A 27,007-nucleotide genomic window follows, 5' to 3' on the forward strand; every position below is an offset into this window, starting at 1 on the left:
TTGTGTCTTCTAGGCTGCAACAGTTCCATGATACATCTTTAAGGATATGAACATGTACAGCTAAGCACAACTGATTACAGTGTATGTAAGTTCCAAAATCAATCTCCACAATAGCCTACGTGTTTCCTATTGCCAAAGGGGCCCTTTAGAGTAGTGGGAGAAGATCTTCACCCTGAAACCCACAGCATCCCTTTTCAGCAGGAAGTAGGTAAGAGGATACGCCATCCCCTTTTCCTTATGAATCAGGGTGAGATCTCTCTCAGTGAGGAGTGATAGGGAAGGGCAAAGGACACACTGACAAAGGAGATTAATCAGAACTGGCTTTGACAAGCACTGTGGCAATGGGACAATTAAAAAAGACTTTCAAGGGGGGAAAAAAAGAGGAATGAACTGGAAGGGGGAGGGTAGAGAAAATAGTGCAACAAGGAATGAATGGAAACCTAAAATCTCTATAAATGTTCATTAAAATTAATAAAATTTTTTAAAAAAGACAAATACTGCAGAGTACAACTGTTGTAGAATGGAAGTGACATTGGGGTTGGGGCAGGGGGAGAGTGAGAAAGATGGGATAAATTGTGTATAATGCATTGAAACTGGTGAGGGACAGAACTGTTTAAAAGGGATCTATGATTAGGTATTCTTGTCATGACAGGAGTCCAGAATGAAGGCTGCATAGTGGATTGGACTTTGGGGAAGGGTTTGTATAACAATGAAAGAATTTTTCTTTTACTTTTGAAAGAGAAGAGCGAATTGGGGCTGGAGGGGTGGGCAGGGGGAAAAGTGCTACAAAGAATGAATGGAAATCCAAAATCTGTAAACTTTTATTGAAATTAATACAAAAAATTTCTAAAAAAAAAAAAAACACAAAACACCCCATTGCATCAGAAAAGAAAAATCTTCATTAATTCATCAAACATTTGCTCTACATCTGCAGTAATCAAAATGCTATAGAAGATACTCAGCAAGGATCAAAAAAAGACAGAGAGTGGGGAGAGCCCGTGGCCTCTGCCCTAAAAGTGTACAAGCTAGCTCACAGTACACACAGCGAGAACAAGCATGTGTTCCATGGAGCAGGCACAAGTCTGACCACTGGTACACAAACCCCACAGGACTTAGCTCTTAAATCATAATGAAAGGAAATGGCTCTTTAATTGTACTTACCCTGTGGTATAAGGGATGTTTATGCCTCCTAGATTAATACTTTCACATCCAACAATAAACAAGGTTGAAAAACACAGCAAAGACACACCGCTGCAGATCATTGCTAGTTTTGCAGATTCTCTTGCACCAAGTTTCAATTTTTTAATAATATAGCCTCCCAGGACAATGCCAACGCCAGCACTTGGGACAATAATAACACCTGGGGAGGAGAATAGAGCGAGGAGGTTATTTGTAAGACGCATAGGCAATTATTTCTCTATTCTAATGGCTTTGTTCTTCTGTACTCTTTAGGACTGAGATAAAGAATAAACACTGTAATCCATAAATATCTCGTGTGTCTGCATGTTTTATGTGATATTTCACAATTTTTATTCGAATACTTTACAGTTGAGCATTCCTTTCAATGCATACATTCAACAAAGGACACATTCAGCATATATATAAAAGTTTTACAAAGCAGTAAAACAAACAATCCATTAGAAAAATAAACAAAGGCTCAAGTAGGTCCTTCACTGAAAAGGAAATGCAGATGATCCAAAACAACAGGGAAATACAAATTAAAACTCTAATTAAAGACCACTACATACTAATTAATGTTGATAAAATTTAAAAGTCTGACTATACTACCTGGTGGCAAAGATGCAGAGCAATGAAAACACTCAACACTGCTCATGGGATATAAATTGCTACACTTAATTTGAAGAAATAGTTTGGCATTATCTATAGAGTTGAAAATATGTATGTCTTCACGTATGTATGATTAGACAATCCCACACCCTAAAAAACCCAGGCACTGTAGATAAAAAAAAAAATAAACACACTATTTAAAATTCCATGAGATCACAACATAAATAAGCCCATTACCAATAATAGATAAAAACTGTTGTCTATCAGAATTGATTAGTTGTGGTGCTGGAGAAGAGACCTGAACATACCATGGATGCCATGAAAAACAAGTAAGTCTGTCTTGGAAAGGGGGAAACCAAGTTTCTCCTTGGAGGCTAGGATTTTCAAGCTCCATCTCACGTACTTTGGGTATGTGGCTAGGAGAGACCAATACTTGGAGAAGGACATCATGCTTAGAAGGGTTGACGGACAGCATAGGAGAGAAAGACCCCAAATGAGATAGGAGAGGAAGACCCCAGGTGAGACGGATTAATACAGTAACTATGGCAATGGGGATAGGTGTATCAGAGGTAGAGACTCTCTCAGGTCAGGGCAGGCTTCTGAGCTTTTGTACATAGAGTCACTACAAGTCGCAGGTGACTTGATGGCACATAACTACAATGACAATCTACCAGGGAGCTCTGGTGGCCTAGTGGTTAGAAGCTGTACTGAAATCCTGAAGGAACACAGTTCAAGGCCACTAGCTGCTCAACAGAAAAAGAATGGGAAATCTCCTCCTAGGTGATTAACTGCTTCTGAAAAACTCCTGGATTATGGGCTATGGGTCAGAGAGCCAGCTATGGGTCAATATACAACAACGACATCAGTATAGTGAAGTATTGCTACTCAAAAGGAAGCTTTGGTGGCCTAGTGGGTAAGGAGTGGTAATGCCAATCCCAAGGCAGGTCGTTAGGATCCGCTAGCTGTTCATCTTCTCCAGATGACCAGTCTTCTTCCTTGCAATTTACAGCCTCTGAAAACCCACTGGAGGGTCAGCTATAATTCGGTTCTGACTGAATGGCAAGGAGTGAGTGACTGAATGACTATCCTCAAACCTACTGCTGTCAAGTTGGAACCAGCTCATAGCTGACCCTCTGTTAGGTTTCGGAGGTTATAAATCCCATGGGAAGGGATTGCTCATCTTTCTCCCTGGAGCCTCCAGTGGATTTGAATGACCAGAGAGGCTCAGTTTTTGGATTAGCAGGACCACTTGGTAGAGACTACACCAGCAAGAAAAATCAAGAGTTAAGCTGGATACAGTATGCAGGGAATCACACAAATATCATGTTGGATGAAAGAAACAAAGCACAACAAAATATACCTGATGTTGCTACATCAGGCAAACCTACCCTGCATTGTTTGAGGATACATATGACACAGAAAACCCAGGAATTAACCCATAAAAACCAAAGTAGTTGTGGTGTGGTGAGGATTCAGGAAGGCATACAAGGGTCTCCCAGAGTGCAGAAATATTTCACGCATGGCCTTGGTAACAGTTAAACAAGTTTCTAGTTATAATTATTCATTACCTCTAATTTGGGTTTTATGCACACATGTGTGCATATTTCACAGGAAAAAAATAAAAACCATGTTTATAGTGTATACCCAAGAACCACACAATCTGAAAGTGAGACACGCAAGTGAACAGATTATCTAGAAAGCAGTTACCATTAAATTGATACCAGTTTAATTTGACATAGCAATTCCATGTTTGTCAAAGCAGAGCTGCTCCAAAGGGCTGCCAGTGGCTGACTTTTCAGGAAATGATTATTGGGCTTTTCTTTCTGAGATGTCTCTGAATGGATTCAAACCTCTTACTTTTCTGTTGGCAGCCTGTGAGTTAACTGTTTACACTACAAGGTTCTCAAGAGACAGAAAACAATAAAATAATTAACAGAGGATAAGGAGAATGCAGTCAATGAAGGCTCTGAGTCTCCGTGACAAAAATCATAGGAGACTTCACAGAAGTGAAGGCTCAGTATTTAATCTGATGTTTGCCAGTTGACAGAATCTTTGCAACTCAAAAGATGAAGTGGAATCTCCTCAATGACTCAACACAGAGACATCATTGTACAAAAACGAAAGATGCACAGAGAGACACAAGAGAAAAGAATTGGGGACTCAGAGCAGTATGAAATATTGGGAGTTGAGAGAATTCTGTTGGGGAGTGGATGGACCTCAGAGAAGAGTAATAGGACAGATAAGACCATAAAGTATCATAGAAAGAGGATCAAGTTTAATTGGATTGGAGATTTCAGGAGTGGGAGGCCACTGAGAACAGCTAGCAGGGATTTGACCTGATGAGACATCTGTGCTACAAAGATCTCTTCCAGTAGTGATATGGGAAGTAACTTAGATAGTTTCAGAACTAGAATCAGAGACACAGATCAGGAAGGCATTTGGAAAAGTCCATAGCAAGGATGACATCAACCACAGTGAGTTAGGTAAGAAGAAAGGGAGAGAGGAAGGACCACTGGATCGTCCCAGTGGTGGTAAGACAGAGGACCCAAAGAGAGAGGAGTTGGGAGAAGGATCACAATAAAGTCCATTTTAGACTTGTTGAGTGTGAAGGGTCTGAGGCACAATCAGGTGGAAATACTTCACACTCTGGCACATGTGGTCTGAAGCTCAGGGAAGAGTGTAACATACAAATGAATTGATGGCATAGATAAGATACTCCAGCAAGACTACATAAAGGAAGAAAAAAGGAGGGGGCAAAAAGGAAGATCCTGGAGAACGTACATGTGAAGAATTATATCCAGAGGGGGGAAGTTCCAAAGTGGTGGCCACAGAAATAGGGGAGAAAAAAAAAACTTAAGAAAAACTTGGACTTCAGACAGATTTCAAATCCTCACTCCATCTTGTGCATTCATGGGATTATGGACATAAAACAACCATCTTTACTTTATCATAAGAAATGCCTCCCTTTCACATTAGGACAATGATTACAGATACTGTCTGTAAGAAGACATGGTACATAACAGGTACAAAGTTTGTCACAGCTATTCTTACTACAGGTGTGTTAAAGAAACCAAGTGTCAAATACCTCAGAGAGATTTATAAGAGAAAGATTGAAAAGAGACAACTAGGCAATTTGAGGACTTGGTAAGAGCAAGTTTAAGGTTATTTTGTAGAAAGATGTCAGAATATAGTGAGTTGAGTAATGTCTCACGATCTAAACCAAATCAAAACCTCACCAGAATCAGCGAGTTGATTCTAATTCATAGTGACCGTATAAGACAGAACAGAACTGTCCCAAGGGGCTTCCAAGGCCAGAAATCTTCACAGAAGCACACTGCCACATCTCTCACTGTGGAGCAGCTCATGGGCTAGAACTACTAACTTCAGCAGCTGAATTCTTCCACCACTGTAACATCAGGCTCCTCCACAAGAACTGAGAATTCTGACTGCTCTTTCTAGAACTCTGGTTGTGAAAGAAAGGAGGAGTATGGTTTTGAGTTACAGTGAGGCCAAGGTAGAATTTCGGTTCAGGGGTCTGTTTGTTTGCTACAATTCAGAGAACTCAAGCATGTTGATAAACTAAAATTGAACAAAATGAGAAAAGATGTTGAATATGGAGAGAAAATATTATTACTGACAAGATACCTGAGAAGTCAAGAAAATATGGATTAGCCAGGTACAGGAAAGGAGAGATCCCTTCCTGTGGCTGAGGCTGGGAACGGGATGGGCGAAAGGCAGCTGAATCATCAGATGGGTGGTAACTACACAAATGGTGGCTTTCCTATTTGCTGCTTTCTCATTGGGAGTTCTGGTAGCTAAGCTCTAAGGAGTTGTGCTGTCGAACCAAAGGGGCAGGGTTTGAATCCACCAACTTCTCTGTGAAAGAAAGACTGGCTCTCTTCCCATGTGATTCACTGCCCCCGAAAACCGCTTCTAGGGTCCCCCCTGTAGGGTCAGCTAAAGAGTGAGTTATAACTCAACAGTCCATGACAAGACTTTCCCACTATTTTGGAGAAGTAATGCATGTTGTAAGAGAACAATAGAAAGTGATAAAGCATCAAATGGTCACTGGTTACATTCTGTTCTTTCATTCCAGTCTTTCTTCTATACCTTTTGCCTTCCACAATTGATAATATGCTGTAGATTCATCATTTTAAGTGTTGGGGTTTGTGACCATGTTAGGCTTTTAGTAAAAGTTCACATGGTAAACTCATATTCCATTCAAAAATTCACAAGCGGTTCAAGCACCAGCACCGTCCCTTTTCCCTCTGCTTTCCCCAGTTCTAACACTAGAGTTTCCCTGCCCATCTTTGCTTTCTCATCTTTGCTTTTGGGAAAAATAAACCCATTTGGTCTTGTATGGCCGATTAGTCAAAGGAGCACATTACTCATAGGTGTTGTTCATTTTCTAGGCTAATCTATTACTGGGGAGCACTGGTGGTGGGATTTGAAGGACATGGCACTGCTAATCCAAAGGCTGGAAAGTGGCTTCAGGAGTTTCAGTTCCAGATTAAAAGAGTTTCTTGGGTTTCCTTAGCAACAGAAACTTAGATACTTAATAGAACCTTAACAATGAGGTTTTAAGGTTTCTCCAGTCTCTACTAAATCAGTAATTCCTGTTTCATTACCTATAAACTTGAGTTTCTTTAGACACTTTTCTCTTATTCTAATCAGGACTTCCTATTGTGCCTCTGGTCAGAGCAGTTGGCAGTGGCGGCTGGGTACAGTCCAGTTCTTCTGGTCTCAGGCTGGAGGCAGCTGTGGTTCTTATACACTAGTAGTCTTATGAATAATTATTTCTTTCACTCTCCTGCTCCTGACAGGATGAAATAAACAGCTGTATCTTAGATGGCTGTGCACAAGCTTTTAAGTGTCCAGACATCACTTACCACATGAGGGTGTGGAAGATGATCTTGATGAACTAACTATACTGTGCCAGTTGGCCTGGATTGTCACCCCAATAGTGCTGGTTATTTTTTTTCTTCATAATTAAAAACAAAATCCACCTTTTCAGGGCACAGAACTGCCTGCCTCACAGGGTTTCCAGGGCTGCAAATCTTCACAGAAGCTGACGGCCACATCTCTCTCCCAGAGAGCGGCACAGGGGCAGAACCAAACCAGAGCTCAGCTCTTCTACCACTGTGACATCCAGGGCTCCTTCATGAGATCTGAGCATTCTGGCCACTCTCTCTAGAACTTTGGTGGTGAAAGGAAGGAGAGGTATGGCTTTGAGTTAAGAGTGAATTTTAAAATATGGCAAAGGGAAGACACAACCATTGTAGGGAAGTGGAATGCACACGGGTAAGACAAGGGTTCTGCAGCTGCATCAGTGGGCTCTGTGGGACAGCGGGTTTGGCATATTCAATAATCCATATACACCTACTGGGAGTTCTGGTGACCCAGTGTGTAAGGAGCTGCACTGCTAACCCAAAGGTTTGAATCAACCAGCTGCTCTGAGAAAGAAAGATGAACAATCTCCTCCTGCACGATTTACAGCCTCTGAAAATCCACTGGAGGGTCAGCTGAGTTGATTGCAACCCAATGGCAATGAGGTGGGTTGTTGAGCTGTATACAAGAGCAGAGGAGTAGTCCCAGATTAATCCAAAGGTTGGATTTTCTCTGGCAACTAATGTTCATCTCTTAACTCTCACCACGGACCCATCTAAATTAAATAGTGGTACTGTTTTACAAATAAAGAAACTGAAGACTCAGAGACTTAAAGATTCAGCATTAGCCAGAAGAGAGGACTAATGAGAATGAAAACTGAAGTCTTCCAGTTTCAAACTATGCACTCATTCTAGATGGCGACAGCTGCCACTTACAATAACCAGTCCTTGGATTCTTTGTTTTGCTTTGTTTTTTGTTTAGAACACACTGAGCAGGATTCTGGGGTCAGACGAAATGGTTAACAAAGTACTTCCACATAAGAGAAAAAGCATAGCATATGCTAACAACACTGTTAAAGAGTCTAGGCTTTGCCTTTAGGATGAAAAGAATCCATTCACAAAATTTATATTCCTGTTGAGCACTGATGGAGTGACAGTACTGTGCTAGGCCCTGTTGTTGCTGTGTGCTGTCAAGTCAGGTTTTCAAAGCAGGAAATTGCCTGGATGGAGAAGCCCATCCTCCTCCTGCTTTCAAACCTTGGGCCTTTGAGATTGCAATGCAGCTTCTTACCACTGTTGCTGATTGCTTTCAAGTTGGTTTCATACCAACCCTATGAACAGAAGCCTGAAGCCTTTCTATAATTATCGTTGTCTCTCCAAGTTCATAGAGTTTCCAGAGGCATGTTGTTTAGGAAGTGGATCTTCACTCCTGCTTCCAAACCTGTTTTAAACTGGGAACTCCACCAAACACTGTCTACCATGGGCAGCTGTTAAGGCATTTGATCATTCATGGCCCAAGGTTTAACATCACAGCAACCCCAGGTTACCTCAGTACAGCAAATTGACAGAAGAGTGCTGTACAACTTAGAATAATGTTCCTCTAAAATAAAATACTAGCATAATAAATTTCTTTATTTCTGCTTTTTTTTTAAAAAAAAAGACATTATCAAGCTGGGCTATATGGGGAAGAATGAAGCATCAGGTTTGCAGGAGGACTAATTCACAACCTGGGATATGCAGATGATACAACTATGCTTGCTGAAAGTGAAGAAGACTTCAGCATGAATTACATCTTAATGGGTAGAAAGCAAACTTCCTTATAAACCAATAAGCAGTATCAGGATAAGTGGAGTGAAGACTGATGTCTTCAACGGTTGGATTGTTCTTACAATCAACACTCAAGAATCAACAGCTGTCAAGAAATCAACCAACATGATGAATTGTGCAAGTATGCTACTAAGGATCTCTGTACAGTGTTATCTTTTTTTTAAAATGTCATTTTGAAGACTTAGAGTTATGTATTGTTGAGTCAGAACCAACTTACAGCTGCCTCTTCAATAGGTTTTCAGAGGCAGTAAATTGCATGGGAGGAGCTTGACCTGCTTTCTCCCAAGAGCAACTGGTGGATTTGGAGAGTGTGCCTCTGGATTTGCCACTAAACCAGCAGAGCTCCCCCTTGGTGGACTGAGGCATGCCTAACTCTAGCCAGGGTATTTGTAATCATTTTCTATATATGCAAAAGGCAGACTACTGAAGGAAAACCAAAGAAAAACTGATGTCTTCTAACAGTGGTGTTGGAGAGTCCCATGGACTGCCAAAAGAACAGACAAATCTGTCCTGGAACCAGTGCAGCCAAAGTATTCCATAGAATAAAGGACAGCATTTGTCTCACATATTTTGGAGAGTCAACCCTGACAGGAAGTCATCATGCTTGGTGGAGGGTCAGTAAAAGGAGGAAGGAAGACCTCGATGTGATGAACAGGTACAGAGGCTCAATGGGTTCACACAGCAATGACTGAGGATGGCGCAGGAGCAGGCAGTGTTCGGTTCTGTCACACACAGGGTCACTAAGAGTCAGCCCAGATGCAACAGCACCTGATACAATACTTTGCTGGCTCTGCATCCTAATTAGTATTTAGCTCTTAGGAACAGGAAAAATGGTGTTACATCAGAGTGAAGAGTCACTAAAATCTTCTAGCATTCTTCTCTCATCTAAAGATTCTGACAGTTGATTTATGCTAATCTGTACATCTCTCAGGTCTCCAACTGGAACAACCCAAATGCTTTGTTTTTGAGGTGAGGTGTCTCAGGCTGCACAGGGAGGAGCTGGTGCTTTTACGTAAGCAGTTGAGCTGTCCCACCATCCTGTCTTGAAGCCCAGGCTTTGAGTAAACCAGCTCTAATAGCTTAGCGTTAGGTTGTGGAGAGCAGAGAGGTTTGAGGTGGGAAGGCTGGGAGGTGATTTCTCCAACCGTATCATCTCAGCCTCCAAACTCCCTTGCTCTCTCCAGATAGTAGGCCCAGAAAGTAGACTCTGAGGACAAAAGGTGACTTCTAGGAACTAGCCTGTCTGAGCACAAATTCATGGGATGTGGAGTAGGGGTGGGGTGGGGTGGGGAGTGCATACCATATGGTAATAGTGTCAGAGTAAATAATACCATAAGGTCAGTTTGCCTTGATTGTAACCCAATTTCAGCCAAAAAATACTCAAGCCTAGAAAGTAAACCAATAACACTCCTTAGAAGAACCAGCCATTTGTCCAGGGATAAAATTCAGAAGGTCAAAAGGAATAGGACAGAAAGATGGGTGGAAATGAGAATCTTAGGGAGGATCTGAGAAGGGTGTTTTTTACAACACAAGAATGTAATTAAGGTCATAAAATAAGCATGAATAATGGAATTAAAAACAAATTTTCTTGGTATACTTAGATTCAAACCATAATAAAATATTTTTAAAAGACTGTCAATTCTGTGCAATGTTTCAATGTTGTTGTTGTTGGTGACGGCCTTCTAGTTGAGCACGACTCACAGTGACCTTAAGAACAAAAGACCTGAAGCCCCTCTACAACTATTAACATTTATCAAAGTTCATAGAGTTTCCGGAGACATGTTGTTTAGGAAGCAGATGCCACTCTAGAATTTATTTTAAAAAAAAAATCCTCTTTTTAGATGTAACAACGAAAAATACTTTTCATAAAGCTAGCATACTATGTCAGTATACCAACAGAGCTAAAATTATGGCTAATTTACTTTTTACAGCTTCTAATATATTCCTGTCAGAGCTGTGATTCCTATCCAGTTTTAACTTCAAATCACATGGTTTTGTCTGCGCATGCTAGACACATGTGCTGTGTTGTTTTCTTTGCTGCTATTAATTCTGCCAAATTTTCAGGTGTTTTAGCCACAACACTTTGGTAATGAGTTTTTAAGAACTAATATCAATACTTTTTTTTAGAATGAAGTAGTAATTGAAAGAAAAAGCGAAAATGTTAAAAGACTTCTGCTGTTCTTAGTAATGTAATTCAATGTAGAAAGATTTTACAAAACAATTCTCTTGTTAATATACATATCATTTAAGAAATATTACATTTAAAACATCTATAACTTTATCATGTTATTCTATTATTAAAATGTATAAAAAGCATTCAAAGACTTCTATAAGGTCTGGTATAGCAGGAGGTTCTTAAGTATATTTTTATCTCATCAAACCCCTAAAGCAAGATAACACTTATGAGTATATAAATAAGAATCGGTGGGGGAGGGAGGTGATAACACTATGCACTAGGTGACATCAACTTACTGATGCCATTGTCTTCCTGTCCTTTATCCTCTATGCTCAGTCTTTAGCTCAGCTCATTGATGTCCAGTCAGAACAGACTCTTCCATGAGATTCTTCCAAAGCTTTAAATTGCACAGGAGGAGATTGCTCATGGATTTGAGTTGCTGGTGGATTTGAACCACCAGAGTGGTGCTGCTTAAAAGTTAGCAATATAACACTCTACAGACTATGCCACCAATCTAGCCTTACTTTCCTTCTATTCTCTTATTTGTTTAACCTTACTTTCCTTCTATTCTTAGGGAGCTGTGGTGGCTTAGAGGTAAGGAGTTGCATTAAAAGCACATGATTCAATTCCAACAGCTGCTCCACAGGAGAAAGGTGAGCAGTCTCCTCTCATGTGATTTACAACCTCGAAGACTAGCAGTTGAGTCATCAACTATGAGATCCTCCTGACTTGATGGCACATAACAAAACCAACATCCTTCTATTTTCAAACCCTAGAAGCCCTTGCAATTATCTCATTGACTCACCCTTCTCTGAGCCTCGAAGTCTGATCCAAGCCTCTTTCCCCTACCCTTTTTCCCCTCTGATCACAGACAAGAAAATGCCTAATGAGTGGCATAGCTGAGAATCTAACTCCAGTTTATCAAATTCTTCTAAACCCTATGTCTCTAAAGGCACAATAGAAATCTTTTCCTATAGATCAATATAAATTCATTTGCCCTTTTATATTGTAATTTTCCATTGCAAGCATTTTTCTGTAAGAAATAAACATCAATTACTGTCAGAGAAGTAGTGAAGAAATTTTTTTTTAAAATAATCATAACTTTGGAGGAAGCAAATTTTAAAAGGTCTGAGAAGCACATTAAGTATTCATCCTCACAGAGTACATATAACTCCACAAATTACCACCTCAACATAATGTAGCTTTCTGCTTTCATTTATCTCAATATCATCCTTGTGAAAAATCCCTGAGACCTCTTCACAAATAATGAATTGGATGTACCATTTGAATGAATTCATGGTAGTTTTTAAAAAAGGAGTTTGTTCCAAATTAGGACAATTAAATGTTTCAGAATTCCCATCTTTCTCAGTGTTATCCATAGGTTATTGTGATTTACACAGCTAAATGCCTTTGAATATTCAATAACATACAAGGAAACATCTTTCTGGTATTCTCTGCTTTTAGCTAAGGAACACTTGATGTCAACAGTGATTCCCCTTGTCTACAGTTTCTTCTGAACCCAGCTTGAAATTGTGGCAATGTCCCTGTTGAGGTACTACTGCTCTAACTTTTTTAAAAGAATCTTCAGCAAAAAAATTTTGTGTGTGTGTTATTAACTATATTGTTGACTCATTTCCACATTCTCTTAGATGGCCTTTTAGAATGGGCACAAATATGGGTCCTTCCAGTATGGTTGGCTAGGTAGTTGTCTTCCAAATATCTTCGTATAGATGTATGTGTAAGTCCAAAGCTGCCTCCAACTGTTGAAATACCTCAATTGTATTGCATCAGGCTTACTTTTATCAATGTCTTCAGTGCAAGTGGGACAGAACCCATCAGTACCTTTGATTCGTGATCATATACTAACTCTTGAAATGATTGGGTATTAGCCAATTCTGTTTGATACAGTGACTCTTTTCTGCACCATTGTGCCCAAGGACATCATCAGTATTGCAATTCAAAGTTTAACATTTTTTCCCCTCAGTTCTTTCAGCTTGAGAATTGTTCTTCCCTTTTGGTTTTTTAATTCTAGGTTTTCGCATTTGTTAATACCTTGCTTTCTGAAAGCTCTTCAGCTCTTACTTCATTGTTCCTTCCTTGCATTTAAGTTTCTCTATGTGAGGGAAATGATGGGGATAACACAGGATAAGACAAAGTTCAGATCTGTTCTTCATAATCTGTCAACTTGATGGCACCTAACAACAACATCCTTTTTTTCTGTCCTTTGTATTTCAGTCATCAGTTGTTATTATGAATGCACTTTGAATGCATAATTGATCCATTTTAGACTACAGAAGTTGGTAGAAATCCTTCGTTTCTTCATCTTTAGCTCTAGTGGTTGCCATGCAAATTTTACTACTAGTCTTATTACCAGGTGTTCCGTATGTGAGTACAAATGTTATCAGTGAGAGCATTCTACTTCAAGATAGATCTTTTTTTAAAAAAAAAATGTGATTTTTAACAAAAGTTTACAGAAAGGTTGGGCTTTCATTCCTTAATTATTGCACATTTTCCTCCCTCACTCTCCTTTCTTCTTCCCCTTGTTGACTTTGTAATGCATCTCTTATTCCAGATTATGAATTGCCATACGTATAATAATGCCTTTTCATATGTTACTTTCAGACAGTCCTTCTCATCTGTTCCAGTTCAGTGTTCATGATATAGCCACTCTTGGTATTCGTCCTTTTGTGACTGAGGTATTTCATTCAGTATGTCTTCATACTCATCCATGTTATGTAGTGTCTCACAAGTTCATTGTTTTTCCAATGCTGTGTAATATTCCATTGTGTGAATGTACCATAGTTTTTCTATCCATTCATTTGTTGATGGCCAGTTGAGCTGCTTCCATCTCTTTGCTATTGTGAATAACACAGCAATAAACAGTGGTGTGCATCTGTTTAAGTTATGGCTCCAATTTCTTCAGAGTATATTCTCAGTATAGGATATCTGAGTCAAAGAGTATTCTTATTTCCAACTTTTTGAGAAAGTGGCATACTGTCTTCCACAGTGGCTGTGCCATTTTACATTCCCACTAGCAGTGAAGGAGAGTTCTAATCTCTCCACATGCGCATCAGCATCTTTCATTAATTGCTCTTTTGATCTTTGCTATTGTTGTTGGGGTAAGATGATAAGTCATTGTTGTTTTGATATGTATCTATCTGATAGCTATGGCTTTTGAACATTTTCCTCATGTTTTTATTGGCTATTTGAATTTTTTCTTTGGTGAAGTGTCTATTCATATCCTGTGCCTATTTTGTGATTGAGTTGTTTGCCTTTTTCTTGTTGAGGTGTTAGAATATTCTGGAAATTTTACATATAAATCCCATATCATTATTACTATTTTTAATTTTAAGAATATAATTTGTATGAGGCTCAAAGTTAAGAAGACAAAGATTCTCACCACTGGACCAATTGGCAGCATAAGGATGGATGGTGAAGAGATTGAGATTGTACCCAGCTTTAGTTTGCTTGGCTCCACAGTCAACACTCTTGGCATCAGTAGCCAGGAAATTAAAAGGCGTATTGCCATGGGAAAGTCTGCTGTTAAGGACCTCTCCAAAGTACTGAAGAGCAATGGTGTCTCTCTGGAGACTAAGGTGTGTCTGATACAGGCCATGGTCTTTGCTATCACTTGTTATGCATCAGAGAGTTGGACAGTGACCAAGGAGGATAGAAGGTGAATTGATGCCTTTGAGCTGTGGTACTGGAGAAGAGTATTGAGAGTACCATGGACTGCTAGGAAAACAAAGAGATTCATCCTAGAGAGGGTTAAACCATGTAGCTCCTTAGAAGCAAGGATTCTGAGGCTCCGTCTAACATACTTTGGACATGATGTAAGGAGAGACTGGTCCTTGGAGAAGGACATCATGTTTGATAGGGTGGAGTGACACAGGAAGGGAAGGCCCTCTATGAGGTGGATTGATTCAGTGACTGGGGTAATCAGGATAGGAGTGTCAGATACAGTGCGACTGGTACAGGACAGAGCAGAGTTTAGGGCTGTTGTACATAGGGTCGCTATGAGTCACAAGCGACTCGACGGCACATAACAAGAACACCATATTTCAGTAAGTCAGTATCACTATTTTCTCCAGTCTGTGGATTTCCTTTTAACCCAGCTGGGAATTTTTTTTTCATGTGCATAGGGATATGCTATTTAGAAGGTCCCATTCATCTATTTTATCCTTTCCTGGTTGTAGGTTTATTGTTATGCTTTGGAGTCTATTCATGTTGTAGATTAGAGCTTCTAGAGCTGGTATTTGCTGCTGAAAGTCAAAGACTGCAGCCTTCAATATGGATTGAAGCTCAACATCAAGAAAACAATGATTCTCACCACTGGGCTGATTGGAAGCTTCTGATAGTGAAGAGACTGAGATTATTAACAGCCTCAGTATACTTGGCTCCACAATCAACACTCTTGGTACCAGAGGGCAGGAAATTAAAAGATTAATTGCTTCAGGAAAGTCTGCTGTCAGAGACCTCTCCAGAGTACTGAAGAGCAATGATGTCAGTTTGGAGACAAAGGTGCACCTGATCCAGGCCATGGTCTTCCCAATTATTTGCTATGCATCAGAAAGCTAGACAATGACTAGGGATGACAGAAGAAAAATTGATGCCTTTGAGTTGTGGTGCTGGAAAAGAGTATTGAATATACCATGGACAGTTGGAGAACAAACAGGTTCATCCTGGAGAGGGTGAAACCCTCGTTGGAGGCAAAGATTCTGAAGCTCCATCTGACATACTTTAGGCATGCTGCAAGGCGGGACCAGTCCTTGGAGAGGGACATCATGCTTGAGGTGGAGGGACAGCACAAGAGAGGAAGATCCTCAGTGAGATGGACTGACTGGGGTATTAAGGGTAGGTGTGTGAGAGACAGTAAGATTGGTTCTGGATTGAGGATTCAGAGCTGTCATACATAAGGTCGTTATGAGTCACCAGCAATTTGACAATATATTACAACAAACAACTACAGAGCTCTTCCTAGCTTTTCTCTGATTAATTTTATAGTCTTTGGTTTTATTTCTAGGTTCCTGACCCACCTTCAGTTTGTTTTATGTTTGGTGTGAGGTATGGGTCTTGCTTTAGCTTTCTGCAGATGGTTTTCCAATTTTGCCAACAGCATTTGTAAAAAAGGCTGTCATTTCTTCTCCACTTAATTGATTTCATCTCCTTGTCAGAAATCAGTTGACCATAGGTATATGAGTTGACTTTCTGGGTTCTTGAGTCTGTTCCTAGTCTTGATCCATACAGTGTCTGTCACTGTACCAGTACCATGCTGTCTTGACCAGCATGGCTGTGTAATAGAATTTGAGATCAGGGAATGTGATGCTTCCTAACTTGTTTCTTGTTTTCAGCAGTGCTTTGCTTATTCAGGGTCTCTTTCAATCCCTGACAAAATTGGAAATTGTCTTTTAAAAAGATGGAATGTTTCACAAATTTGTGTGTCATCTTTGTGCAGGGAACTTGCTAATATTTCTCTGTATCATTCTATTTTAGTATAAATGCTGCCAAAGCGATCACTTCAAGACAGATATTGAAATGTTCTTTTGACAATGAATGAGACCCAGTTCTCCTCAATTTGTCATTCCCAGGATAGGAGACCACAGGTTTGCCTGATCAAAAATGGCCAGTATATGTCTATATCATTTATCCTATCCTAATATCTAGGAAATATCTCTTTATGAATTTCATTTTAATTTTTACAACTTTTAACTTTCTTAGAGCCACATGTTTCAATTATCAATGGATGTTTGCAGCTGTTTGTCTTCATTTTGAGTCCACATGAGCAAATGAAGGTCATTCTTTGGCTAAAAGCTTTGTTCCACTCATGTCATTAAGATAGACTTCACTTTAAGGAGGTTCCTGTTGACCACTCCGTATCTTGAGTGTCTTCCAACCTGAGGGTCTCATAGTCTAGCACTACTTTGGACAATTTTCTACTACTGTTTATAGTCAGTTGTACTTTCTACCTAGTATGTTTGGGTCTGAAAGCTCTGCTGAAACCTGTCCACTATGGGTGACTATGCTGGTATTTGAAAACCCAGTGACACAGCTTCAGCAGCTCAGAATTACACAAGGTACTACACTACAACAGACTGGCAGACACGTGGTGGGGGCTTGAACTCTTAACTTAATTGGCAATCTACTGCTTACTGTTACTGTACAACACAGAGGGGATCCTAATGTAAACTACAGGCTTTAAAACTCAAAGACTCATTGCTGTTGAGTCAGAACCGACTCCTGGCTGACCCTCCAGTATATTTTCCAAGACTGTAAATCACACAGAAAGAGATTGTCCATCTTTCTCTATCAATCCTGCTGGTAAATTCAAATCACCAGAGAAGCCTGGCCTTCAGGTTAGCCATGCAACACCCTGTAGCCTGCACCGCCAGGGCTCCCTTCAGTTCATATCATATATCCACCCTGACTTTTCAAGTGCAGCAAAAACATTGCACCAATGCAAGATATTAATCACAGGAGAAACTGTGAAGGAGAATACATTCTATACAATTTTTCTGTAAATCAAAAGCTGCTTTAAAAATAAAGTTTATCCAAAAATAATAGTAATATAACACCACCAATAGAAGAAACCTGAACCTCAATGATTTCAGCACAGAAATATCTATATACAATCTATATAAATATATCTTTATGTCTTGAACTTAATAAGAAATGGGGTCTGATTGGTCCATAATAGAACTCCCTTATACTCTTTGCTGGCACAGGAAGGCATTATACAGTAGGAGAGAAACCCAAGAACCCCACTTTCAGGGACTGGAAGTACTGTGTGCACTGGAGAAAAGTAATAAAAAGGTACTTTCAACAGAGAAAATAGCCATGCTTTTCATTTTTGTTTTCTGTAAAGCTCTGCCTGAAATAATGCATAAAAGCAAATACTGTGCTCCATCATGAAAGGGATTTGGAAATCAAATCAAATTAATATTTCATCTTTTGTGGCTTACAAACCTAAGAGGTTTTCTGCATCCAGGGAATAAAATCACCAAGGGCAAAACAACTCGACGAAATGCAAAAACAAACAAAAAGTCCTGAGTGTTTGCCTCCATTTTTCCCTGGCTGTGAGTGGCAAAAGGTGAACCAGCAAAAGCTGTAAGCAAATTAATTCCCTGGGGGAAAAAGAAAAAAAGAAGAGGCCTTTTATTGAGGAAATTCTACCAAAGGGGGGAAATCAGTTCATAATATAGTTTGGGATTCATAGGAAGAAATAGAAGATGCTGGTATCAGACTGCTGTACATTAGCATTCCTTCGTGCCAAATGCCAGATGCAAACCCCTTTCTGGAAGCCCTTCCAGCAAGATCTGCTCTCTGTCAGCAGTTTTCAGCGTCTCCCCTTTCCTTTGTTACTGGAATCCAACCACTCTCAGAGCTCTCTCATCGAGTGGGTTGATAGTGATTACATCCCTAATAGCCAAGTCACCATGAAAACCTGACAAAGCTGTTCTTCCCTGGTGAGAAGTAAGCAGTTTTTTAATAATTTTTTTTTTAAAAAAATGACATTTCAGACAAACTCCTGCAAAGCCAAACTAGCTGTGAGAGCATCCAAGCCCTCAAAGGGGAAGGTAGTAATTCTGCTCTTTAGAAACAAAACTCATTTTGCCAAGTTAGCAGTGTGTATTGGAGAAGTGACTTAATCAGTATAGCCAACCCACTAATTTGAATGTTCTTTACTTTTATGTCTTTTGAAAATGACAGATATTGAGACATAGGGAACTCTGGTGGCCTAGTAGGTAGGGAGTTGTGCTGCAACCCAAAGGCACATGGTTCAAATTCAACAGCTGCTCTGCAAGAAAAAGATGGACAATCTCATCCTCCATGATTTATAGTCCCTGAAAATACTCTGAAGGGTCAGCTATGAGTTGGCTCTGTGCAAACATCGCAACAACCAAATATGTTATTGTGTGCCACTGAGTCAGAACTGACTCATAGCTGACCCTCCAGTAAGCTTTCAGAGGCAGTAAATGGCACAGAAGAAAAACCCCATTATGTACTGGCAGGCCGTCCCTTAGTTCTCCCAGACACCTCTCTCTAAGCCCTGTTGACTGTTGTTAGGTACCAGCCAGTTGGCACAACAACCACTGTACCTGGTCACGTGCCATCGCTGTACGCATTACTATGTTTGTGTTCTCTGCTGTAGCCACCGTGTCTCCATCTTCCTGAGGGTCCTCCTCTCTTTTGCTGACACTCGACTTGGCCAAATATGCTGTCCTTCTCTAGGAAACGGTTCATTTTTATAATAACCTGAAGTGAACGAGATGTCTTGATATTTGTGTGGCAACAGAGTCGTATTCTGGCTATCCTTCGTCCATGACAGAATGAGACAGATTTGTCCATTCTTCTTGTAGTCCATGTTATTTCCAACATTCTTTACCAACACCAAAATGTAAATGCATCAATTCTTCTGTTTTCCCATTCATAAACCAGTTTCCACCGACGTATGAAGCAAAAGAAAATATCTTGGTTTGGGCTTTTTGACACTTTAAAGACCTCCAAGTTGTAGGTAATCACTAACCTATACATTTGTCAACTTTAGAATTCCATATAAAAGGAATCACACAATATGTGGTCTTTTAAGACCGGCTTCTTTAATTTAGGGGGCTTTGGTGGTACATTCCATGGGCATTGTGCTGTTAACCCAAAGGAAGGCCCTCTCTGTCAGTCGAAATCCACCAGTAATTCTACAAGAGAAAGATGAGCAATTTCCTTCTCTGAGATTTCAGCCTCTGAAAATCCACTGGAGGGACATCCATGAGTTGGTTCTGACATAGAATCACAGTACCAAAAAGAACTAGTCCACAAGGAACCAAGAGAATAAACAAATCTACCTTGGATTAGTTACACCAGGAAACTTTGTCTCACATACTTTGGACATGTCATCAGGAAGAGTCAAAACATGACAAAAAAATTGGATGAGAGGATCAGTGAAAAGAGAGGAAGAATCTCAGAGGAAGGATTGACCCAGTGACTGTAACAATGGGCTTGGATCACTAAGAGTCATAATGGACTCAAGGACACCTAACAACAGAAACAACAACAAAAGACACGTAGTGTATTCCATTGTCTTGAATATTGTAGCACTGTCATGTTGTAGTTGTTATGTGCTGTAAAGTCACTTGCAACTCATAGCGACCCTAGTACAACAGCCCTAAACTCTGCTCTGTCCTGTGCCAATCGCACTGCCTCTGACACTCCCATCCCGATTACCCCAGTCACTGAATCAATCCACCTCACAGAGGGCCTTCCCCTCCTGCGCTGTTCCTCCACCCTACTAAGCATGATGTCCCTCTCCAAGGACCTGTCCCTCCTTACAACATGTCCAAAGTATGTTAGATGGAGCCTCAGAATCCTTGCCTCCAAGGAGTCACCCAGTTTAACCCTTTCCAGGATGAATCTGTTTGTTTTCCTAGCAGTCCATGGTACCCTCAATACTCTTCTCCAGCATCACAACTCAAAGGCATCAATTCTCCTTCTATCCTCCTTAGTCATTGTCCAACTCTCTGATGCATAACAAGTGATAGCAAAAACCATGGACTGTATCAGATGCACCTTAGTCTCCAGAGAGACATCATTACTCTTCAGTACTTTGGAGAGGTCCCTAACAGCAGACTTTCCCATGGCAATACATCTTCTAATTTCCTGGCTACTGGTGCTGAGAGTGTTGACAGTGGAGCCAAGCAACTGAAGCTGTGAATAATCTCAATCTCTTCACCGTCCATCCTGATGCAGCCAATTGGTCCAGTGGTGAGAACCTTTGTCTTCTTGACATTGAGCTTCAATTCATATTGGAGGCTGCAGTCTTTGACCCTCTGCAGCAAGTGCTTCAGGTCCTCCTCAGTTTCAGCAAGCAGGGTTGTACCACCTGCATATTGCAGATTGTTGATAGATCTTCCACCAATCTTGACCCCACATTTCTCCTCATAGAGCCCACCCTCCCAGATAATCTGTTCTGCATACAGGTTGAAAAGATATGGAGACAGGACACATCCCTGGTGTACGCCCTTCCCAATTCTGAACCATGCAGTGTTTCCATGTTCTGTTCTGACCTCTTGGTCCCAGCAGAGGTTTCCCATTAGCACGATCAAGTGTTCTGGGATTCCCATTCTTCTCAGAGTCAGCCATAGTTTGTTATGATCCACACAGTCAAACTTGTCTTTGCATAGTCAATGAAACACAGATAGACATTCCTCTGGTACTCCCTGCTTTCAGCTAAGATCCATCTAACATTAACTATAATATCCCTAGTACCACGACCCCTTCTAAGCCCAGCCTGGACTTCTGGCAGTTCTCTGCTGATGTGTTGTTCCAGTAGTTTTTGGATAATCTTCAGTAGAATCTTGCTTGCATGTGAAATCAATGATATTGTTCTATTGAAATAAGTAAATAAAAGTTCTCTAGCTTTGTTTTTCTTTTTCAGGATTGTTTTTGCTACTCTGGCTCCTTAGAACTTTTAAATGAATTTGAGAATCAGCTTGTCAATTTCTGCAAAGAAAACAACTGGAATTTGATGCCCCTGGTGTCTAGATCAGGGGAATTTTGCCCTTTATTTTTTTTCTTAAGGCTGTGGGAACAAACTATTACAAACTGGTGTTCTAAAATGACAAAAGCGAGTTTCTTGCACAATTCTTGAAACCAAAAGTTTTAAATGATGGTGTTGACAGTGTTGTGCTCACTCTGAAGGCTTTAGGGAGGAATTTTTCCCTGCTTCTCCCTAGCTTCTGGTTGTCCATCTAATACATGGCATTGGTTGGCTTTGCACTACGCCGCTCCAGTCTCTGCCTTTATTTCATGTGGCCCTCGACTCTTGTGTTCTCTCCTCTCCTCACAAGCACACCAGTCACTGCATTCAGTGCTCACCCTAATCTGGTCATGGTTTCACCTTGATTAGTTCATCTGCAAAGACCTTATTTCCAGATAAAGTTGCATTTTGAAGTTTCAAGTGGACGTGAACATTTGCGAGGAGTACTGTCATAAGGATGACGACAGGCACTGTAAGCATAAGTAGATTGTTGTTGCTGTTGTTGTTATGTGCCGTCGAGTAACTTGTGACTCATAGCAACCCTAGTACAACAGCCCTAAACCCTGCTCTATCCTGTGCCAATCTCACTATCTCCAACACACCTATCCCAATTACCCCAGTCACTGAATCAATCCACCTCATAGAGGGCCTTTCCCTCCTGCACTGTCCCTTCAACCTCCCAAGCATGATGTCCCTCTCCAAGGACCTCTCCCTCCTTACAACATGTCAAAAGTATGTCAGATGAAGTCTCAGAATCCTTGCCTCCAAGGAGTAACCTGGTTTAACCCTCTCCAGGATGAATCTGTTTGTTTTCCTAGAAGTCCATGGTACCCTCAATACTCTTCTCCAGCACCACAACTCAAAGGCATCAATTCTCCTTCTATCCTCCCTAGTCATTGTCCAACTCTCTGATGCATAACAAGTGATTGCAAAGACCATGGCCTATATCAGACATACCTTAGTCTCCAGAGTGACAGCATTTCTCTTCAGTACACTAGAGAGGTCCCTGACAGCAGACATTCCCATCGCAATACGGTTTTTTATTTCCTGGCTACTGGTGCCAAGAGTGTTGACCATGGAGCCAAGCAGACTAAAGTTGTTAACAATCTCAGTCTTCACCATCCATCCTGATGCTGCCAATTGGTCCAGTGGTGACAATCTTTGTCTTCTTGACATTGAGCTTTCAATTTATTAAAGCACTTCTTTAATGTATCTCAATGATTCTTTGTCATTCTCTATGTCCTTTTGTTAAATTTATTCCTGGGTATTTTATTCTCTCTGATGCTCTTCACAGTGTCTAGAAATATAATTGAACCATATGTTGATCTTGTAGATGGCAACACTGAAAAACTAATCTCTTAGTTCTAAATAGCTTGCCTCTGGAAACCCTATGAACCTGGGGAAAGGATGAAAGTTAATACAAGTGTTCAGGCCTTTCGTTCATAGGGTTGCTATGAGTCGCCTACGACTCGACGGCATTTAACAACAACTTAGTTCTAATAGTGTTTTTGTGGAATCTTCAATCTTTTTTATATACAAGATCATATCATCCACAAATAATGATCATGTTACATCTCGCTTTCCAATCTGGATGCCTTCTTTTTCTTGTCTAATTACGCTCGCCCATACCTCCAATACAATGTTAAGTAGAAAAGATGAACATGGGCTTTCTTGTCTTGTTACTAATCTTAAGGAGAAATATTTCAGTCTTTTACCCATATATATGGTATAAGCTGAAAGTATTTGGTAGATAACCTTAATTATGTGGTTTTAAAACTCTAATTATTGGCTGATATAAAGTTTGTTTTTATATTGTTTGCAAATATATTGCTAAATATAGCTTCTGAATACTTCTAAAACTGATACAATCTTAATATATATATATATCTTTCATTTCACAGTAAAAACTGAACTATAGTATACTGGGCATGTGAGGTCTGTTCTAAGCTCTAGAAACAGAATGGAGAAAACTGACAAAAATTCCAGCATACACTGAGCTACTATGAGGAAAACAAACAATAAATAAACTATTAGCTAAGCAAGTTACCCAAGGCAAGAAGCATGACAAAGGAAAACTGACAGCAGCATTAGAAATTAGGAGGACGGAGAGAGGAGACACGATTTTAAGTGGGGCACGTAGAATAAAACATCACTGAGTCATCTGAGTGGAAACTTGAGAAGTGGGGGGGGTGTGCAGCATGCACAGGGAACAAATAGTACCCCCAAATGCACCATCATCATTTACCCCATAGAATGGGTCCTGTCAGAGCTAGGGTTATTAAAGGTGAAAACGTTTTCTAACTAGGTGGGGGACCTCAAAAATTACCAAATTGAGCTTCTTCATTCCCTGAATAAAATAGATTGAGCTAGAAGGGAAAAAATAGTCACTTTGGGCAAGGCAGTGACAGCTAGACTGAAACTTTTGATCAGTATGCAATATGATGCACTTTTTAAGCTTTGTTTTGCATTGTTTTAAAGGGCATGTACAGTTTCACCAGCTAGCGAAATCCATAAAGTAAGTTTTACAAGTGGAAATGCACTTTAGTATTCATTCTGTTTGGCATCAATGGAATTGTCTACCCTCCAACTTTAAGTGTTGGTTTTAACCCCATTTGATAACAGGCTTTCTTTATCATATTAATGAGGCCACAATAGTGTAGGTTATATTGTAAATCAGTATCTTTAGAAATATAAAAAAGATTGAACAATCAAAGGAACAAAGTCTTGGGAAAAGAGATTAAAAGTCACGGGGAGACTGTGCAGAAGTGGAAACTCAGAAGAGACAAAGCCCTTCTTCCAAAGTCAGCAGAGAGAAAGCCTTTCACTAGAAGAACCAGTGACACAAACTCATGCCTCTAGCTTCCTCAATTGTGAGAACATAAACTTCTGTCCATTAAAACCACTCATTTGTGGTCTTTTCTATTACAGGAGTACTAGATAACTAAAACCCATCTGAGCCAGCCTGCGGATACCAAACCATCCTTCATGAGAACCTGGATTTCAGAAATTCACTAATCAATCAGCATTGGGTAGAAGGCACTAGAAACAAAACAGTACCTGGGTTCCTCTATGCCGTACACCTTCTTAGTGCATTAGCCAGCACCACAAACTGACTTCTCCCAGCAAAACACCCAATCCCCTCAGTCTCCATATCCCTCCAGACATGTCCTTCACTTACATGTCTTTGGTTTTGAGTATTAAATCTACGTATTTTCAAGGAAAACTTTTTTGACAATATATTTTGAAATGTTAAAAGAACAAATACAGTATTTACTTAATGTATTTCATACATTTCTCCTGAATGGCATGTGTGAACAAGGAAGAAAATGCAACTTAGCAACTTTCAAGGTTCCACTTGAGCTCCTCTCACAACAGATGGTCACTGGTTCACTGTCAGCCCCAGAGATAATCCTGAGGGTTGGAGGATTTATCATAATGCCAAAGAATCGTGTCTTTTTTACATTCTCATTCTCACCATTATACACAAGGCACGTGCCTAATGAGATGAAGGTTTTGTTCTTTTGTTTTTGTTCATTTGAGGTGGCCTAGTGAGCCAAGAGTTCCACTGTCAACCCAGAGGCAAGTGGTTCAAATCCACCAGTTGCTCCACTGGAGTTGTTGTTGTTATGTGCCATCAAGTTGCTTGAGAACTCATAGCAGCCCTATGTACAACAGCTCTGAACCCCACTCTATCCAACCTTATTGTCTCTGACACACCTACCCCTATTACACCAGTCACTGAGTTAATCTATTTCATTGAGAGTCTTCCCCTTCTGTGGTGTCCTTCCACCCTCCCACGCATAATGTCGCTCTCCAAGAACTGGCCCTCCTTGCAATATACCTAAAGTATGTCATAAGGAGCTTCAGAATCTTTGCCTCCAAGGATCAGCTTGGTTTCACTCTCTTTAGGATAAACCTGTTTGTTCTCTTAGCAGTAACGGTTAGGAGAGAGGTAGGTAATCTCCTCCCATGCAATTTACAGCTCCTGAAAACCCACAGGAGGGTCAGCTATGAATCAGTTCAAAATTCAAAAACATATAAAACAGCAAACCTGACTAACAGCACATAAGTGAAATAAACTTCACACATATCTTTTCATCCTGTTCTTCTTCAGGTAATGAGATCATCCTCAGACATTCTTGTCTAAGCCAAGATACATGAATTATACAGCTGGGCTGATAGCATAAAGTTAATATAGTAAAACCACAAAACAAAGTCCATTTCAAAGTCAGACCTCCTTCAGGGCTCTGATGAGAAATCTGCTACATGATTCCAAATCCATTACTCCTTCCACAAGTGAAACCTAGTCTACTAAAGCCTACTTGTTTTTTTCTATTTCTAAATCAGATTCAAACCTTCAATTACAGGTATGTGTGTCATGAGTGTGAACTGGGGTGAGTAAAATGTATACAGATGAATGGATGGATGGATGGATGGACAGATGGGGAGATATCTCAATGAATCAATGAATTTGGCACATACAAAGAAGAGGCTGATAATTCTGGCTTATAAATTAGTCACAGTATATGAAAACATATATGTTGTTATTGTATTTGTATATCATAGAGGTTTTAGAGGTAGAAAATTACATCGAAGGAGACTGTCCCTCTTATACCATGGAGCAGCTGGTAGATTTGGACCATGCAGCACAATTCCTGGCAAATTATGATTTTTGAATTTTAATAAAGGCTGAAAGAGGAACTGGTACATTTCCAACAGATGTCCTATTAGAAACTTAACCAAAGGTTATGAGTATGTACACAGCTGTCCTCCCTACATTACTGAATGATGTCACTGAGTCCAATTGCACTTCCAAAAGGGTTGTGACCAAATGACAAGAATCAACAAAATATGTTCACTGAAAAGTCTAGCTAGTATGTTGATCAGAACCAAAAAAAGTACAACACAAGACGAGAGCATCGATCTTCAGCCAGATTGAGGTCTTTGCAAATGTAACATTTAAAAAGTTTTCTTCTATAGTTTTCTTCAGCAGTTTTCACTAATTTAAAGTTGCATATAAGAAGAGTTAATGTATTTGAGTTGTGCCGCTGAAGAATACTGAGTATCCCACTGATTACCAAGAGAACAAACAAATACGTCTCTGAAAAGGTGCAGCCAGAGTGTTCCTCAGAAGCAAAGACGACAAAGCTTCATCTCACATGCTTTGGGCATGTTGTTAGAAGAGATTGTATCTTGGAGAAGGACATCTTGGGAAAGATGAAGAGTCAATGAAAGAGAAGAAGACACACACACACATTGAGATAGATTAACACAGTGACTGCAGCAATGGGTTCAAGTGTGTCAGAGACAATGAGGATGGCACATTTTAGGGCAGGTTCTGTTGTTCATAAGATCGCTGTAAGTCATACTCAAATTCATGGCACCTAACAACAACAACATAATTAATGTTTCTGTACCTATTAGATTATTTCTAATGTTCTCATTTCTTTCTTATCCATAAATTTGAAACTGACTCATAGCCAACCCTCCACTGAATTTCCAAGGCTGTAAATTGCACAGGAAGAAACTGCCAATCTTTTTCCCAGGAGACATCCTTTTCCTTTAACTTCACCTCAGAAACAAAGATGTTCACCACTGGGCCAATTAGCAGCATCAGGATGGATGGTGAAGAGATTGAGATTGTTCACAGCTTTAGTTTGCTTGGCTCCACTGTCAACACTCTTGGCACCAGTAGCCAGGAAATTAGAAGACGTATTGCCATGGAAAGTCTGCTTTTAGGGACCTCTCCAAAGTACTAAAGAGCAATGGTGTCTCTCTGGAGACTAAGGTGCATCTGATATA

The 27,007-nt window shown here is 40.1% G+C and overlaps 1 protein-coding gene across 2 annotated transcripts in view; it reads right to left on the reverse strand.

The window, feature by feature from the left end:
- SLCO5A1 (solute carrier organic anion transporter family, member 5A1) overlaps nt 1-27,007 on the reverse strand; it is a 209,167-nt gene that overhangs the window by 39,943 nt on the left and 142,217 nt on the right. For both annotated transcript variants that reach the window (XM_006880446.1, XM_006880445.1), the window contains one exon: nt 1,162-1,360. In XM_006880446.1, coding sequence (XP_006880508.1) covers nt 1,162-1,360 — 199 coding nt within the window. The remainder of the gene's footprint in view (nt 1-1,161; nt 1,361-27,007) is intronic.

This window comes from Elephantulus edwardii, unplaced genomic scaffold, assembly GCF_000299155.1.
Source record: "Elephantulus edwardii isolate Elephantulus edwardi_28Jun2011 unplaced genomic scaffold, EleEdw1.0 scaffold00008, whole genome shotgun sequence".
Taxonomy (NCBI): domain Eukaryota; kingdom Metazoa; phylum Chordata; class Mammalia; order Macroscelidea; family Macroscelididae; genus Elephantulus; species Elephantulus edwardii.